Source organism: Petaurus breviceps, unplaced genomic scaffold (genome assembly GCF_028583685.1).
Source record: "Petaurus breviceps papuanus isolate PSGF00001 unplaced genomic scaffold, PetGlider_PUasm1.0 38, whole genome shotgun sequence".
Lineage (NCBI taxonomy): Eukaryota > Metazoa > Chordata > Mammalia > Diprotodontia > Petauridae > Petaurus > Petaurus breviceps.
Genome location: NW_027186304.1, coordinates 38,096,004 through 38,112,229, shown reverse-complemented (window position 1 = coordinate 38,112,229; position 16,226 = coordinate 38,096,004). Strand labels below are relative to the sequence as shown.

At 39.3% G+C, this 16,226-nt stretch overlaps 1 protein-coding gene across 2 annotated transcripts in view; it reads right to left on the bottom strand.

Moving 5' to 3' along the window:
• Nucleotides 1-16,226, bottom strand: part of LAMA3 (laminin subunit alpha 3) — a 343,942-nt gene that overhangs the window by 253,896 nt on the left and 73,820 nt on the right. For both annotated transcript variants that reach the window (XM_069099797.1, XM_069099798.1), the window contains exons 3-7: nucleotides 9,168-9,285; nucleotides 8,207-8,325; nucleotides 7,859-8,029; nucleotides 3,720-3,811; nucleotides 742-857 (exon numbers count right to left, since the gene is read on the bottom strand). In XM_069099797.1, coding sequence (XP_068955898.1) covers nucleotides 742-857; nucleotides 3,720-3,811; nucleotides 7,859-8,029; nucleotides 8,207-8,325; nucleotides 9,168-9,285 — 616 coding nt within the window. The remainder of the gene's footprint in view (nucleotides 1-741; nucleotides 858-3,719; nucleotides 3,812-7,858; nucleotides 8,030-8,206; nucleotides 8,326-9,167; nucleotides 9,286-16,226) is intronic.

The following is a 16,226-nucleotide window of genomic DNA, read 5'->3' as shown; positions in this document are numbered from 1 at the left end:
AGATAGATAGATAGATAGATAGATAGATAGATAGATAGATAGATAGATAGATAGATAGATAGATGATAGATAGATGTCCTTTGAAGGAACCACCTTGGGAGGATATATTTTCAGTGTAGTGAGGCTGATCCAGTAAAATAAGGAGAGATTGTTTCATTTTTGCCTTTTTATCCCCGTGCGTGGCAAAATGTCTGGCACACGAGTGATTAATAGATGCTGATTTGTTGGAATGAATTGGTCAAAATGCTGGGAACTCCTCTTGTAGAACAGCCCTCTGAGAGAGATTAGAAACCACAAAAGGAAATCAACTTTGTTACTTTAAACTCACATCTTGTTTTGCTTTGTTTTTTAACCAAACCCAGAATCACCTAGATTGAACATGCACTGTGTAACAAATTTTATTCTGGTTGATGTAACTCCTAAAAATTAAATACACTCTTGAAGGGCAAAGATTTGCCATCATTGAAACAAATCATTTATTCATTCGTTTAACAACTACTGCAGGTTCTGAAGGCAGTTCCAAAAGGAGATCCAAAAATGTTCAGAACTCTGATAGCATCATTAAATAAGTGGATTGTCTCCCAAGGTGACTGCTTTGAAGGCTAACAATACTCCCTTGCATGTATAAGTTCTGGCACATTTGGGAGGGAGAGAAAATAAATACTGATTAGCCAAAAAAATAAAATTTAAGAAAAAAAACTGAAAAAGATACTTCCTATTAGCCCTTTCTTCCCACTTTACCTTCACATTCATTGGTCCTCTCAGCTGTTGCCGGCTGCCACTGCTTCTGGTTGTAGCCAGCACAGCAGTGACCACAGCTCTCCCCACAGGTATTGTGCTGGCATTCACACTGAAACCTGGGTGTTGGGAGAAAATCAGTTTCACTCTTTGGAAGACATTCAAGGAAAGGGAAGTACTTCCTGCATGTTATTCTAGCAAATAAAAATGAACATGGTAAACACATACTAACATTCCAAAGACATTTTTACAATACCATTTCACAAATTTATGTAAGAAAGGCAAGTGGGGTTTTTATGTCCTTAATCCATATCTTGTGCTCAGTTTTACAAAAAGTCAGGGAAAAAATTATTTTCACTACTGAGATGTTGCTCCCAGGAACCATTCTAACAAACATGCAGTAACTTAAGAGCAAAAGTCTGAGTTTTCTTCAAGAGGCAAATAGGCAAGACTCTAATTTCTTTCTTCCCCCATCCTTTTATCATCTTTGGTCTACCAATTTAGCTATCACAAAAGCTACCTACATTCAGTTATATCTTGTTTTGTACAACACAGATGCTTCTGAAAAATAAAAATAAGTCTCTGTGGTCTGTGGGTTACTCGGTGGGATATAGGAGAAAATAGATTCACTTGATTACCTCAAAAGAAGATGGGAACCATGATCTGGAAATTTCCAACATTTAACTTGTTCCTTAAATATTTTGATAACTACACTTCAGTATCCTTGGTTTCCTTTGTAATCCGATGTATTTTACTCTGTGCATTGAAAGACTTCCTGAGAAGGAGTCCAGAGGCTTCATCAGACTGTCATGGGGTCCATGACACAAAAAGATTACGAACCTTTTCCTAGATGCTGTTTTTGGTGTCCTAAAGTTGCCTTCATCTCATTAATAAAAATTATTTAACAAAATATTTTATGCTTAATTGAAAAATGGGCATGATATTTATTGAGTAAGTATTCAATACCATGCCCAGTACTGTCATATGCTCAATGTTTGCTGTTTTAAGAAATCTTTGCATAGATGTCCCCTAAACAGTATGGTGCAATGGAGTCAGAAGGTCAGCGTTCAAAGACCACCTTGAATGCTTATTACCTATGTGACTTGGGATAAGTCATAATCCCTCAGGATCTCAGTTTTCTCACTATAAGTGCCTCCCCTGATACCAAAGGGATTCTATCAACCTTTGTGACCCCTTTGCTTCTCCTCATCATTCTCAGGACTCATGTACTTACGAGCTCCTATATTCTAAAAACCCTATACTGGTGTATTTGTAAAGGTCTCTAGTTGCCTTTGCCTACCTCAGTATAAAACCTGACAGGCCCAACTCCCTTTGGGGCACTCCAACTTTGTCTGCAGTTCAGGACAGAGCTGATTTCCTAAATTACACATCCAGCTTCATTTCCCAGAACCAACAAGCCTGGGACTCACAGGGGGCAGTGAGACTGAAACATGTGTCTCATATCCTTTTTCACGAGTCAGTGCTTTGTCTGCTATTAATAAACCCGATTTATTAGTGGTGGATTTGGCTGTGTTTCTGTTCCTTGGTATTCAGAATCAGAAAGAACATAAATATTAATGGTAATCATAGGTGGCAAAGGATTGATAAGATAAAGAGATCAGGGAATGGGTGGGGATTTTTTCCCCCAGAAAACAATGTTTTAACCCTTGAGGAGGGTTGAAGATTGTTGTTTGTCCTTCATTCTCCAAGAGGACCATGACATCATGGACGTGATGCCATGACTTGCACGTAAACTGGATTTAATGAGGCAGGGTTGTACAAAGTCACCAGCCTCACTCTCTCCTCCAGAGCCATCTGGCTTCAGTGGCAAGACATAGGTCAAGACTGGAGATGAGCCCTGGAGGGTTGATAATTTCAAGCTGATGGGGGAGATTTTTTTAACTAAAGGTGCTTCTTCATTCCCATCAATTTCTATTGTTTAGGTAGCTATTTATCCCACCTATATACGAGATTATAAGGTAGTGTGTCACAATGGATAACAAACTACCCTTGGAGTGAGTAAAACCAGGTTTGGATCCTGCATGTGGTATGTACTAGCTATAAAATTGGATAAATTACTCAGTGTTTTCAGTTTTCTCTAAAATGACAAGCTGCTGGTCTGAACTGCTGATGGGAATTTCTATACAGATGGAAGCACATGTCTAGAACTCTGAAATATATAAGATTTACTTTATTTGTATAAACCTAGGTCAGTTTTTTATTACCAAAAATAATTGTTCTGTGTAACTCTTTAGAAATGACATACTTTTGGGGGCAGCTAGGTGGCGCAGTGAATAGAGCACCAGCCTTGAAGTCAGGAGGACCTGAGTTCAAATTCAGCCTCAGACACTTAACACTTACTAGCCATGTGACCTTGGGCAATTCACTTAACCCCAATTGCCCTCCAAAAAAAAAGAAATTACATACTTTTGAAACACAAAATGGAATGTTAAGGGGAAAAAAAGATTTGCATATCTAATGTCCAAGCCATTTTAGCTCCTTAAATACAAATTCTTTTCTCTGCTCCAAGGGCACATTAACAACACAGAAGCTTTAAAAACACTGGCAACCTATTGCTCTGTCATGGCATGATTACGTAGTTTTAAAAATAATCCTCTTTATTTCCTTGCTTGGAACTATTTGCATAATGTGATAAATACACTGATTCTTTGAAATAGCCAGCCCTGTCACAACTGGCTCACTTTGGAGCAGGGTTTCCTAACCTTCTTTGTGTCCTGGATCACTTTGGCTATCTGATGAAGCTTGTGGATCACTTCACAGAAGAATAGTCTAAATGCATAAAATGAAATGCATGGGATAAAAAGAATAGAGGCAAATAAGCATTTATTAAACTCCTATCAATATCTCATTTGATCCTATTGTATTGAAATAATTATCTCCATTTTTTGATGGTTTATAACCAACAAGTTAAGAACCCTTGGTTTAGAGGAAGGAGAGGCCACCACATGCAATGCACTTACAGGTTTTCAGGACCTTTGGCCCTGCACACTTCCGCATGACCATTGCAGACACACCTTCCACCAATGCTGATGTCCTTTATGCTGTAGTAATACTAAAAGAGAACAGAGATGAACATACAGGTTTGAGTATGCATCCACAAACCAACTCCCCCTCCCAGCCCCCAGCCCCCAGTGCTCAGCCCACTTTGGCCACTCCCTCCTCCTGTTTTCTTCCCCTCTTCCCTGTGAGCAATCTCACCACCACAAACAGTAGTTAGATTACAGGTGGCCCTTGCTTTATGCAACAGCTCCGTTCCTGAAAAGTTTTAAGTCAAATGTGAGGCTATTTATTTATTTGTAAATTGTATCCCATTTTAAATGTAGGGGTTGGAAGATGGGAAATCTCTTGCTGTTGAATTGCTTTCAGTCATGTCTAACTCTTGGTGGCCCCATTTGGGGTTTTCTTGGCAAAGATACTGGAATGGTTTGGCTTTTCCTTCTCCAGCTCATTTTACAAGTGAGGAAACTGAGGCAAACAGGGTGAAGTGACTTGTCCAGGGTCACACAGCTAGTAAATGTCTGAGGCCAGATTTGAATTCATGAAGATGAGTCTTCCTGATTCCAGGCCCAATGCTCTATCCACTGCCCCACCCAGCTGCTCCAAGTCCCTGGGGAGACTTTCTATTAAAAAATAATCCTACTGTGAAGCCTTTGATAAAGCAATTAATCACTCCCTAATTCATCTAATTTATCTGCCATGAAATCATAGCTCTGGCGCTTTACTATCCCTTTGTTTGTGTCACTCCACGGGGATCACAGGATTCAGATGTGGCAGAGAAACCACCAGTCCAATCCCCTCATTTTATGGATGAGGACCTGAGACCTGAGCTATTATAATAGCTAAGATTTACATAAGTTAAATAGTGCTTTACATACAGTATCTTATTTGGTAATAAGATAAAAACCATGTGTTGTAGGTGCTGTTATTATCCCCATTTTACAGATGGGAAAATTGAGGCTGAGAGAGGTTAAGCAACTTGTCAGGGTTACACAGCTAGTAAATATCTTAGGCAGGTTTTGAACCCAGAACCTCTGATTCCAAATCTAGTGTTCTTTCTGCCACACCACAGTGTCTTCTGTGAGCCTCACTTTCTTCATTTATACAATGGGTATAATAATTCTACCTCTACTTACCTCACTGGGTTGTCGTGAGGAAAGAGTTTTGCAAAAGGCAGAGTATAATTGTGAACTGTTATCACATGAGGATTTTCCTAAACTGAATTGCTTAAAGCAAGGCACGAATATATTGCTTGTACAGTGGGGCTGCCCACACTGATGGCCCTCTCTCAGTTTTTCCAAATTATTATGGCAATTATTATGGAGCAGGTGTAGCTTCAGGTAGGCCAATGAGAACAATCTTGTCAGCAGCAGTTTTTGAATTGGAAAAGAGGATTGTTTATTTAATCTTTTTTTAATAATCATGCTGAAGACTTCTAATCATTTAATGACATGACTTTATTTTTCTGGCTAAAAACTGTCAGAGTTTCCTGACAAAACCATAACTTACTGCCTTTTCAGCAGAATTACCCAGTATTAACAGGACTTTCTTTTATATGTCAACACTCAGACTTCGACTTTGACAACTGCCTAGATTTCTCATCTGCTAATAGGAAAGGCCAACCCTCCTCCCCATAATCAGTGAGGACTAGTGCTTTATCACTGTAACACACATGACCTGTATTGAAGGATAAATCCATTATATTCATCCCTACAGGAAGTTCAGAGATTGTGAGAGGTCATGACTTCACATTTGTGCCACCAATAGAAAGGGCAGCTAGGTGGTGCAGGTGATAGAGTGCCAGTCCTGAGGTCAGAAAAACTCATCTTCCTGAGTTCAAATCTGGGCTCAGACACTTACTAGCTGTGTGACCCTGGGCAAGTCACTTAACCCTGTTGGCCTCAGTTTCCTCATCTGTAAAATGAGCTAGAGCAAGAAATGGCAAACCAGTTCAGTATCTTTGCCAAGAAAATCCCAGATGGGGTCACAAAGAGTAAGACAAGACTGAACCACAATCAGCTCTCTTATTCATCAGGAAACTGGTTTCCAAGATTAAGTGAACATGACTGAAAAACAACTGAACAAATGGTAGAAAGTTAATCAATGCAAAAAAAAATCACAAACAAAAGGCCAAGTTCAAACTCAAGTAGTTGTGAAGATATTCAACTTAATAAAATCAGCAAGGCCAGAATTATGGCTTAAATCCAAATGACCAGGAGCAATAAAAACTCATTCCAACTTCAGTCTAATCAGGAAGCCCAGTCTATCCCCCACCCCCCCCCACACCTCATAGTGCATAGAAGTTACAATTCAACCTGGTCCCCTCCCACTCTTACAGGATTTCTCATTAATGGCATTAATGATGGTAGGCCAGCTACCCACATACCCATAGGATCCCTAGCCCTCCCTCCATTATCAAATGAAATAATAATTATAATGTGCTAAATACAGTGCCTTGCACATTTTGTTCTTTCAGTTGTGTCCAATTCTTGGTAATCTTATTGGGAGTTTTCTTGCCATTTCCTTTTCCAGCTCGGATGAAGAAACTGAAGCAAACAGGGTTAAGTGACTTGCCCAGGTCACATAGCTAGTAAGTGCCTGAGGCTGGATTTGAACTTAGAAAGATGAGTCTTCCTGACTTCAGGTCCAGCACTCTATCTCCTGCACCACCTAGCTACACATAGCAGGCACTTAGTAAATGTTTAGTCCATTCCTCAGTGCCCCTTTGGAAAGTTTTCCAGACTATAGGACAATTAGCCTTCTTCTCTCTGTCTATACCCTACTTCCCCAAGCCCTCATACATATATAACTCACAAGAAAAATGCTCCCATGCCTAAAGATCATAAAAACACTTCAACAATCATGGTTACACTGGAGAGACCTCTCCCCTATCAGGAATGAAATGAAAGAAACATAAGGTAATAGTGTCCTCTTAATGTCTGAAACAGGACATGCTCAGGGGGTAGAGAAAATCTTTTACCATTTGTCGTATTATCTATAAGATATGCCCTACATGCTTCACTGAGCTGTTAGGAGCATCAGACGAGAGCACATATGTTCACATACTATGAAAATTAAAAGTTGCTGTACAAATGTAAGTGGATTCTAAAGAGTAACAAAAGAAATTAACCAACTCCAATTCAGGCCTGGTAATGCAAGCGAGACCCTTTCCTTTGCCATCAGCCTTACTGATTTCCTAAACCAGCAACCTTTTTGGTTTTTGGATCTCTTTATTCTCTGAAAAATTACTGCAGAGCTGGGACACAGAGATCCACCGTGCCCTACTGGAAAGCTAGGGGGAGGGGGGAAGGGAGAAGATATGGGAGAGAGCAGATTGGGGGAGGGGAAATTCAGTGGGATCTCAATTTTGGGGTGGTGGGAAGGGGAAAAATGGGGAGAAAGTGTGTAACTTAAAATCTTGTGGAAATTAATGATGTAAACTAAAAAATAAAAAAGAGAGAAAAAAATGATAGAAAAAAAATTACTGCAGAATCCACCCCCAACCCCACCACAAACACACAGAAAAAATTTGTGTTTATGTAGGTAATATCTGTTTGATATTCACCATATTATAAATTTAAACTGATAATGTTAGAATACAAATTAATTCATTTTAAAATGACAACAAAAGCCCACTACATGTTAACATAACATTTTTATAAAAATAATATTTTCCAAATAAAAAGAATAGTGAGAAGAGAAGCATTGTTTTACATGTCTTTGTAAATCTCTTTAGTGTCTGGTTTAATAGAAGATGATTTGATTCTTATGTTCATGTATTCAATCTGTTGTGATATATTATTCCGGTTGATGTATATGAAGAAAATCCAGCCTCACATAGTTATATAATTAGAAAAGGGAGAAGTATTTTAAAAGGCAAATAATTCCTTAGTATTATTCACAAAGAGTCAGATACAACTGAAAATGTCTGAACAAGAACAATTATTATGAAAATAATTTTGACTCACAGGCCCCCCTGAAATGGGCCTCAGGGACCCCTGGGGTCTGTGGGCCACACTTGGAGACCCATTGCTCTTAAACTAATAAAATGAACTTAATTCGGTAACCCCCAAAACCAAAAAGAACTCTTGAAATTACTCACCCTTCTAGTGACTGTTGGATCTCGCTGGGCTTTAGAGATCAGGTGTCCAAGAAGGGTATTGGTCCGGAGAAAACGCAAGCGGATATTGGTTGCCTTTGTAAACTCTCTCAGAGTAGGGGAGAACGTAAAGTTTTTTGCTCCAGGACGACCATTTACTAAAGAAACCACAACCTAGGAAACCATAAAAGATTTTTTCCATCAAAGTTTAGGAAAGTTCGCTAATGCCTGAGTCCCAAATGTGTGACATGTGACCTTGACTGCTTTTTGTTCATGTCAGAACAGCATGCCTGCCTTAAATTTTGTCCTCTTTTGAACGTCATTTCTTACAACCTCCCTAATTACACTCACCTCTCCATTTTCCAGTGGTACAATCCGAGAATATTCAGTGGTACAGATAACATCATTGTCTTCAGTGATAGGCATGTTGGCTTCTGTCCCAAACTGTTCCCAACAGTCTCCTTTAGAGTCTAACAAAGAAGCATTTTCACATTGAAACTAATTTTTCATGGCAAATATCCACAGAAAAGTCTCAGTTCTATACTCATTTGCTATAAAGTGATGAAAAACTAAGAATTGGAAAAATAAGACTGACACATCATAGTTTTAAGGGACTACATCTATATCTATGTGTAACATTCATTTGCATTTTAAGATGCCACCTTTCACATCACTCTAAGTCACTTGACTTTCAACAGTAATATTTGGAGTAATGAGGCTTAAGTCCTCATCAGGCAAATTGACCCATAAATAATCTCTTGTGGAGAACCCATCCCTGTGGTAGGCAATGTCCTTCCAATGTCAATATCTCACATGGTCTAGAGGCATCCTCAGAAAGTCTGCCTATATGATGGAGACAGATGCAGGTTGGGTGGTACATGAGACAATATTCATTCACGTAGCCGTTAACCTTTCCCACTATTGAGTAAAAGAAAGACACTGTGTTCTACTGGAGAACACATAGGTACATAGCTAAGAGAAATGAACAGGGACTTTATCATGAAAGACATTCTGACCTTCAGCTTTTCTATGTGGTGGTGACTTAAAATAGAACTCATGCATATACACATATCCAATAAAAATTTAGCAAGCATCTACTAAGGTGTTACTAACTTAGGAGCTGTAGCTCAAAAAAGTAAAAGTTATTAGTGTCTCACTAACGCTATCTAGAGATTAAAATTTCAAAGACTATATTCTGATGAAATGTGCAAACACTTTTGGTCCCCCCTGATGAGGATGGGTATGATGAAAGTTAATGAGAAGACAGAGTTCTGCAGGCCTCAGAGCACCGGCATCTGTGTATATTACTTACGGGCAAAAAACTGCCAAGGCAAGTAAGTTCTTCCCGAGTCTACTGATCTTTCCAAGACCCAGAGATCAGGACGAGGAGAATTTGCAAATTTGATGAGCACATAGGCCACGTGGAACAGCTGTTGAGGACAAAAGAGATAAAAGAAATTCATGCAACTACTGGTAGTAAAGACTGAGGTGGTGGACGATGTGAATTCATTAGTAGTATAAACTAAGGCGGGGAAAGCTGTGAGGTTTTTCTGTGACAAAGCTCCTGTTACAAAGCACCTAATTTATTCTTCAAAGTCAAGGATGAGTTCAGGGATTCAGTCACAGAATCACAAAACCTCAGTTGGAAGGGATTTCAGGGGCCATCTTCTCTCTATGAAGAAGAATTTGTTTGGAGATCTAGAGCTGTGATCTCAATGGCATGAGAAAACTCACCCCAACAATATAGGTCAGTAACTGTTCTACAACTTACAGTGTAGCCTGGGACCCTGGGAGTTTAAGAGAACTTTGTAGATCACACAACCAGGAGGTTTCGAGGGCAGGGCTTAACCCATGTGTTCCTGATTCCAACCATTGCAAAATTGCTGCCTCTTCTTCCAATAAGAATCCCCAGCACAGCATAGCCCAAGGAGCGGTCATCTGGGCTTTGTTTGGTGACTTCTGGTGAGGGAGAAAGTGTGGCATACAGAGGCAGCCCACTCCACTTTGGGATAGCTCTCATTGTTAGGAAGTTTTCCCTCAATGAAATTATGTAACATATACATGTATACATACATGTATGGACATTTATTTTATTTTTTTCTCTATTTATTTATTTTTAGTTTTCAACATTCGCTTTTATAATATTTTGAATTCTAAACTTCCTCCCCTCTTTCTATTCCCCCCCTCCCTAAGATGGTATACAATCTGACTAAGGCTACCCATGTACCTGTATTTTATAGAGAGAGATAGAATGGGAGAGAGAAGAGAAAGAGAGGGCGAAGGAAGGGTTGGAGAAAAAAGGAAAGTAGAGAGGAAGAGAGGAAAGAGAAAAACGGAAGGGAAGGAGAGGGAGAAATGGGGAAGAAAGAGAGAGAATGTTGTATACAGTAACAGCAATATTGCTTTAAGAACAACTTTGAGTGAATAAGTAATTTTGACTATTGCAAAGATCCAAATTAACCACAAAAGACATAGAAAGGAAGATGCTATCTGCAGTCAAAGAAAGAACTGATAAAAAGACGTATGTATAGAATGACTTTTACATACACACATTTGTATCTAATGGCAGCCATCTCTAGGTAGGGAGGGGGGAAGGAAGGAAAAAAAAGAAATTTACATGAATATTATATATTTAAAAGGAATAGCAAATTGCACATAATAGATTTGCAGTTTCACGTGCAAACTTCTTTCATTATACTATGTTATGGAAATGCTTTTTTTATTCCATAAATGATGGAGGTGGGGAGAAAGAGAGAAAGAAGTTGATCTCTTACTATAACATGGATAGTCTACAGCAAAGGTTTAATATCTCTTTCCTCCAAATGTCCAATTCAATGACTATCTGACAAACTGATCTACATCACTAGGGAAGATGAGAGTTGAAAGTTGCTTCTCCTTCCAATCAGGTTCCCCTTCTAGTAAACATGAATTTTAACCATGGCCTTCTGGAGATATATTCCCACACTGATCATATCAGCCAAAGGGGTAAAGACAAATAAGATCTTCAGATCAGGGAGGAGGAGAGAATCTTCACAGAAAAGGTGTATATGTATGAGACAGATGAGTGTTTAAAGCAATACCAGCACCCTATTTGTACCTTTCTTCGGTACAATAAACAAATGATGACTCATAGTTTTCTATCAAATAGGCATGTATTAAGCAGCCGTTACTGTGAGCCTACCACTCTCAGGCTGAGCACCTAAAGACCAAAATGAAACAGTCCCTGCCCTCAAGAAGTTTACATCCTATAGGAGATATGTAGACATTTATGCATTCCCAAAATAAATGGGGGAAAGGACAGAAAAGGCATTAACATTTGGGGGAATCAAGTAAGGCCTCAGTTAGAAAGGAGCTAGTATTCAAGCTGAGTGTTGAAGGAAATTAGGATTCTAAAAGGCAGAGAGGTAAGGGCTATACTCCAACCACGAGGGACAACCTGTGCAAAAGCATGGAGATGGGAGCAGTAATGTCATGTGTGTGGAACAACAACAAAAAAAAAAGACCAGTATGGCTGGACCATAAATGGCATGAAGCAGAGTGATGAAAAAAAATCTAGAAAGGCAAGTTGGAATCAAGTTGGGATGAACTTTAAGTGACAGTCAGAAGAGTTTGTATTTGAGGCACATAGGGGGTATAGTGGATAGAATACTGAACTTAGAATCCGGAAGACCTGAGTTCAGATTCTGCTTTGGCCACTTACTTGTGACGTTGGCTAAGTCACTTAATCTTTCTCAGCTTTCATTTTCTTATTTTTAAAATGGAGATAGTAATAGCACTTAACTCATGGGGTTATCAAATGAGATCATAGAGTGCTACATAAATATTAGCTCTTATTATTCATCCTAGGGTAATAGAGGGCCACTGGAGTTTATTAAGAAGGTGAATGATGTGGTCGGATCTATAATTTAGGAAGATCACTTTGTCGGATATGTGGTCAATGGATTGGAGACACAAGAGATTTAAGGCAGCGAGACCGATTAGAGTCTACGGTAATAGACCAGATGAGGAATGACAGTTCAAACGAATTAGGAAAGTGATTATGTGAGTGGAGTAAGGGGACAATGGCAAGAAAATTTATAAAACTAGGCAAGTAATTAGATATGAAGGGTGAGGGAAAGAGAAGGTGGAGGACAGCATCAAAGATACAAACCTAGTTTATTGAAAAAAAATGGTGGTAGCCTCAACAAAAATAGGAAAGTTTGGAAGAACAAATTTTAGGGGAAGAGAAGGTCTATTTTGGAATGATGGGTTTGAAAGGACCATGGGGCATCTGCTGATGTAAAACAGACACCCCTCTGTTTAATGTTTAAAGCCCTAGACAGTTTGGCCCCAACCTATCTTTCCAGCCTCACTGGACACTCCCTGGTCCAGTTAAATTGGCCTTCTCTCTGTTATCCACATACAACACTTCAACTCCCATCTCTGTGTCTCTGCATGGGCTATTCCATATGTCTGTAATGGACTCCTTCTTCACCTTAGTCTCAAACAGTCCTTCTCTTCCTTGAAGACAACACCTTAAGTACCATCTTCTGCATGAAACCTTTCCTGCTTCCCCCCAACTGCTAGTGTCTTCCCTCCCAAACTACCTTGCATTTTACTACTTTGTTTATTTATGATGTATAGATAGAGATATAGCTATGTCTATACATATATCTCAATCAATTGATCGAGATACATTTCTCTCTACAGATATCTATCTCTGTAGATATCAATCTATCTATAGCAATTGATATATCTTGATAGATAGACAGAGAGATAAATAGATATGGGAGACAGGCCAGAGAACAGTGGAAGGTTGAAACATCTAAGAATTGGGTTGAAGTCGGAAAGTTGGAAGGGTTGGAAAAGAAAGAAGTCGGGACATAGGAAATGGTCTGAGAAAATGTTGCTTATCCTTCATTTCTGAAGAGGACCAGTGATATCACAAGGGATGTCTTCCCCCTCACATGAATTGAATTGAAGTGAAGCAGAGTTGTACAAAGTCATCAGCCTCATTCCCTCTTCCAGAGTCATCGAAGTCCAGTGGTAGGACAAAAGTCAAGAGGACTGAGGATAGCCCAAGATGTGGTAAAGGTGTAAGGATTGACACTTACTATGTAGACGAATGGGGGGAGCATACACATCTGGTTTTGTGTTTCTATGTTTAAATTCTGTGCCCTCTTGCCCCATCACCAAGTAAACTCCTTGAGACTAGGAGCTAATATATTTTCGTTTTTGTAGCCCTAAACCTACCACAGTGTTTCACACACAGCAAGCACTTAATAAACAGAAGTTGACTCGAATGGTTGTTGAATTATGACCTTTGAAAAAGCATTTAATTTCGATCAGTTGGTCCTTTCCTCCATTTCTGTACATCAAATGAACCTAATGGTCAAAGTTCATAATTATAAAGCACATTGAAAATCATAGAACAACAAACAACTTCTTAGAACAAAAATTTCTAAAAATAGTGATGTTATTAAGCTCAAAAGAATTCCTAGGAAACTTGCAAGTTAGAGCAAATTTATTAGACCCCAAACCCACATCAAAACCAGTTCTTATTAGGGTAAGTGATCACAAGGCATAAAAGAATCATAAATTTAGTGCTGGAGGGAACCTCAGAGGGAATCTGGACCAATCCTCTCATATTATAGATGAAGACCTGAAGGTTATACAGTGAATTTGCCCAAAGTTACACAAAGTAGTAGAGTTAGGATTTGAACCTCTGATTCCAAATCCAACCTTCCTTTCATTAATACAAAGCTAGGTGGCACAGTGAGTAGAGTACCAGGCCTAGAACCAGGAAGACTCATCTTAAAGAGTTCAAATCCAGCCTCAGACACTTACTATCTATATGACCTTGAGCAAGTCACTTAACCTGTTGGCCTCAGTTTCCTCATTAATAATAACTACAGATATGTGGGCCACAGGTTTAATGGAATATTTGACAGTCACTCAAAATCATCTTCGGGCCCCAGTTTCCTCATCTGTAAAATGGAAAGTTAAGATAGATGACTGCTTTCTGTTCCTAATGATCATTCTGTGATCATCTAAAATATGTACAAACATCCTCCATTGATCACATACCAACGAATTCAGATTTGTTTAGTTATTTTTCAGTTGTGTCCAACTCTTTGTGACCCCACTTGGGGTTTTCTTGGCAAAGATACTGGAGTGGTTTGCCATTTCCTTGTTTAGCTCATTTTACAGATAAGGAAATTGAGGCAAACAGTGTTAAGTGACTTGCTGTAGCAATAATCACACTGGCATACCCAGGATAGCTGCTAGCACATGTTCTTAGATCTACTTTACTAGGAAAGATAGCTGTTCAAGGGGTCAACTATCTTTTTAAATTACATTCATTAGCTCAGGGGAAAAATCAGCACCCTGAACTTCAGAGAAAATCCAGACAAAGAAAATATAGAGAATACAAGCAGAGAAATAAAGACCAACAGGCAGGGTTTCTAACTGTCTGAGAAATTAACATAGATCAACAGATGGATCCAACTGCCTAACCAAGGTAATACATACATAGTTACCAGAGAGAGAAGCACCAACATTTGGGTTTTTTCAAAGCCAGGAGGGCTCCTTAACAGCTACCCAGCATCTCATCTGGCCAAATCACAGAAACACTCTTCCAATGAAGTTAGCAAAATGCTAACTTCAGAGTATATATACCTTTTTAGAGCCAGATGATATCACAATCTATGTGATTCAGTGCCTAATTAGAAATTAACAAAAGGTGTGAAAGCCTTCCTACAAGCAAGTCTCCCCTAAGCAAGCTTCCCTTAATGGGCTCCATATAAGGCCTATTAATGGGCTTGGAAGATCTTATATCCCATTAACATTACACTTGCCCAGGGTCCACAGCTAGGAAGTATCTGAGGTCAGATTTGAACTCACAAAGATAAGACTTTCTGACCCCAGAGCCAGAGCTCTATCCATTGTGCCACCTTGCTGCCTGATTAATTATTTTTTTTTAAGCAATTGGGGTTAAGTAACTTGCTCAAGGTTACATGGCCAGTTATTTCTGGGTGTGGTGCTGAGTATCTGAGCCCGGATTTGATCCAGGTCATCCCGACACTGGAGCCGGTGCTCTTACTCGCTGAGCCACCTGGCCGCCCCTAAGCAACTGGGGTTAAGTAACTTGCTCAAGGTTACATGGCTAGTTATTTCTGGGTGTGGTGCTGAGTATCTGAGCCCGGATTTGATCCAGGTCATCCTGACACTGGAGCCGGTGCTCTTACTCACTGAGCCACCTGGCCACCCCTGCCCGATGAATTCTGATATCCATCATCATTAAGTATATTTTGTGGACCCACATGTATGCCTCTGGACGGGGTACCAGTTCTGACACATTCCTGTATTCACTTGACATCCTTGCATCCTCCTAGCCCTTGGGTTCTTAACCTTTTCTTTTTTTTCCTTCTGGCAACATGGTTTCCTTGGGCAGTCTGATGAAGACTGTGAAATAGTCAGAACAATTTTTTAAATTAATTTTTTTCCCAAAGGTTCACCTTCTTCCTCCCACTTCCCCAACTTTCCTTTCCCTTTTGGGAAAACAAGAAAAATAAAACCCATCACAGACATGTATAGTCAAGAAAAACAAATTCCTGCATTATTCTTATTATTGATTCATTTTCAGTCATGTCTGACTCTTTGTGACCCCATTTGGAGTTTTTTGGCCTTCTTTGTTTTGGCAAAGATATAGGAGTAGTTTGCTATTTCCTTCCCCAGCTCATTTTATAGATAAGGAAACTGAGGCAAAGAAGGTTAAGTAACTTGCCCAGTGTCGCACAACTAGTAAGTGTCTGAGGCTAGATTTGAACTCATAAAGATAAATCTTCCTGACTCCAGACCTGACACTCTATCCAGTGTCTATTAATTTCTGCTTGACCATGTCTAAAAGAAAACACATCTCAATCTGCATACTGGACCCATCAATTCTCTTTCATGAAATTGGTTTCATGTTTCAACATGCATCCTTTGGAATTTTAGTTGCTCATTGAGTTGATCACAGCTCCCAAGTTTTTCAAAGTTGTATTTCTTCACCATATTATTTTTATTGTATAAGTTGTTCTTCTGGTGCTGCTCACTTCACTCTGCATGAGTTCATGCACATCTTCCCAGGCTTTTCTGTAACTGTCTCCTCATAATATGCATTTTAAATGCATAAAATAAAATATGCGGGATTGCAAATGAAACAAATTACATTAAAACACAGTTAACATTTTTTTTATGGACAGCAGGTTAAGAATCTTTGTCCTAGAAGAAATAAGATGGAATGTGTCCTAAAAGCCACTCTTCTCAATTATGTTAAAATTTCATAGCAAAGAATCTTAGAAAAGACTCCAATGTTTCTGGATCCCACAGATTGACCCAAGGTTGCAGG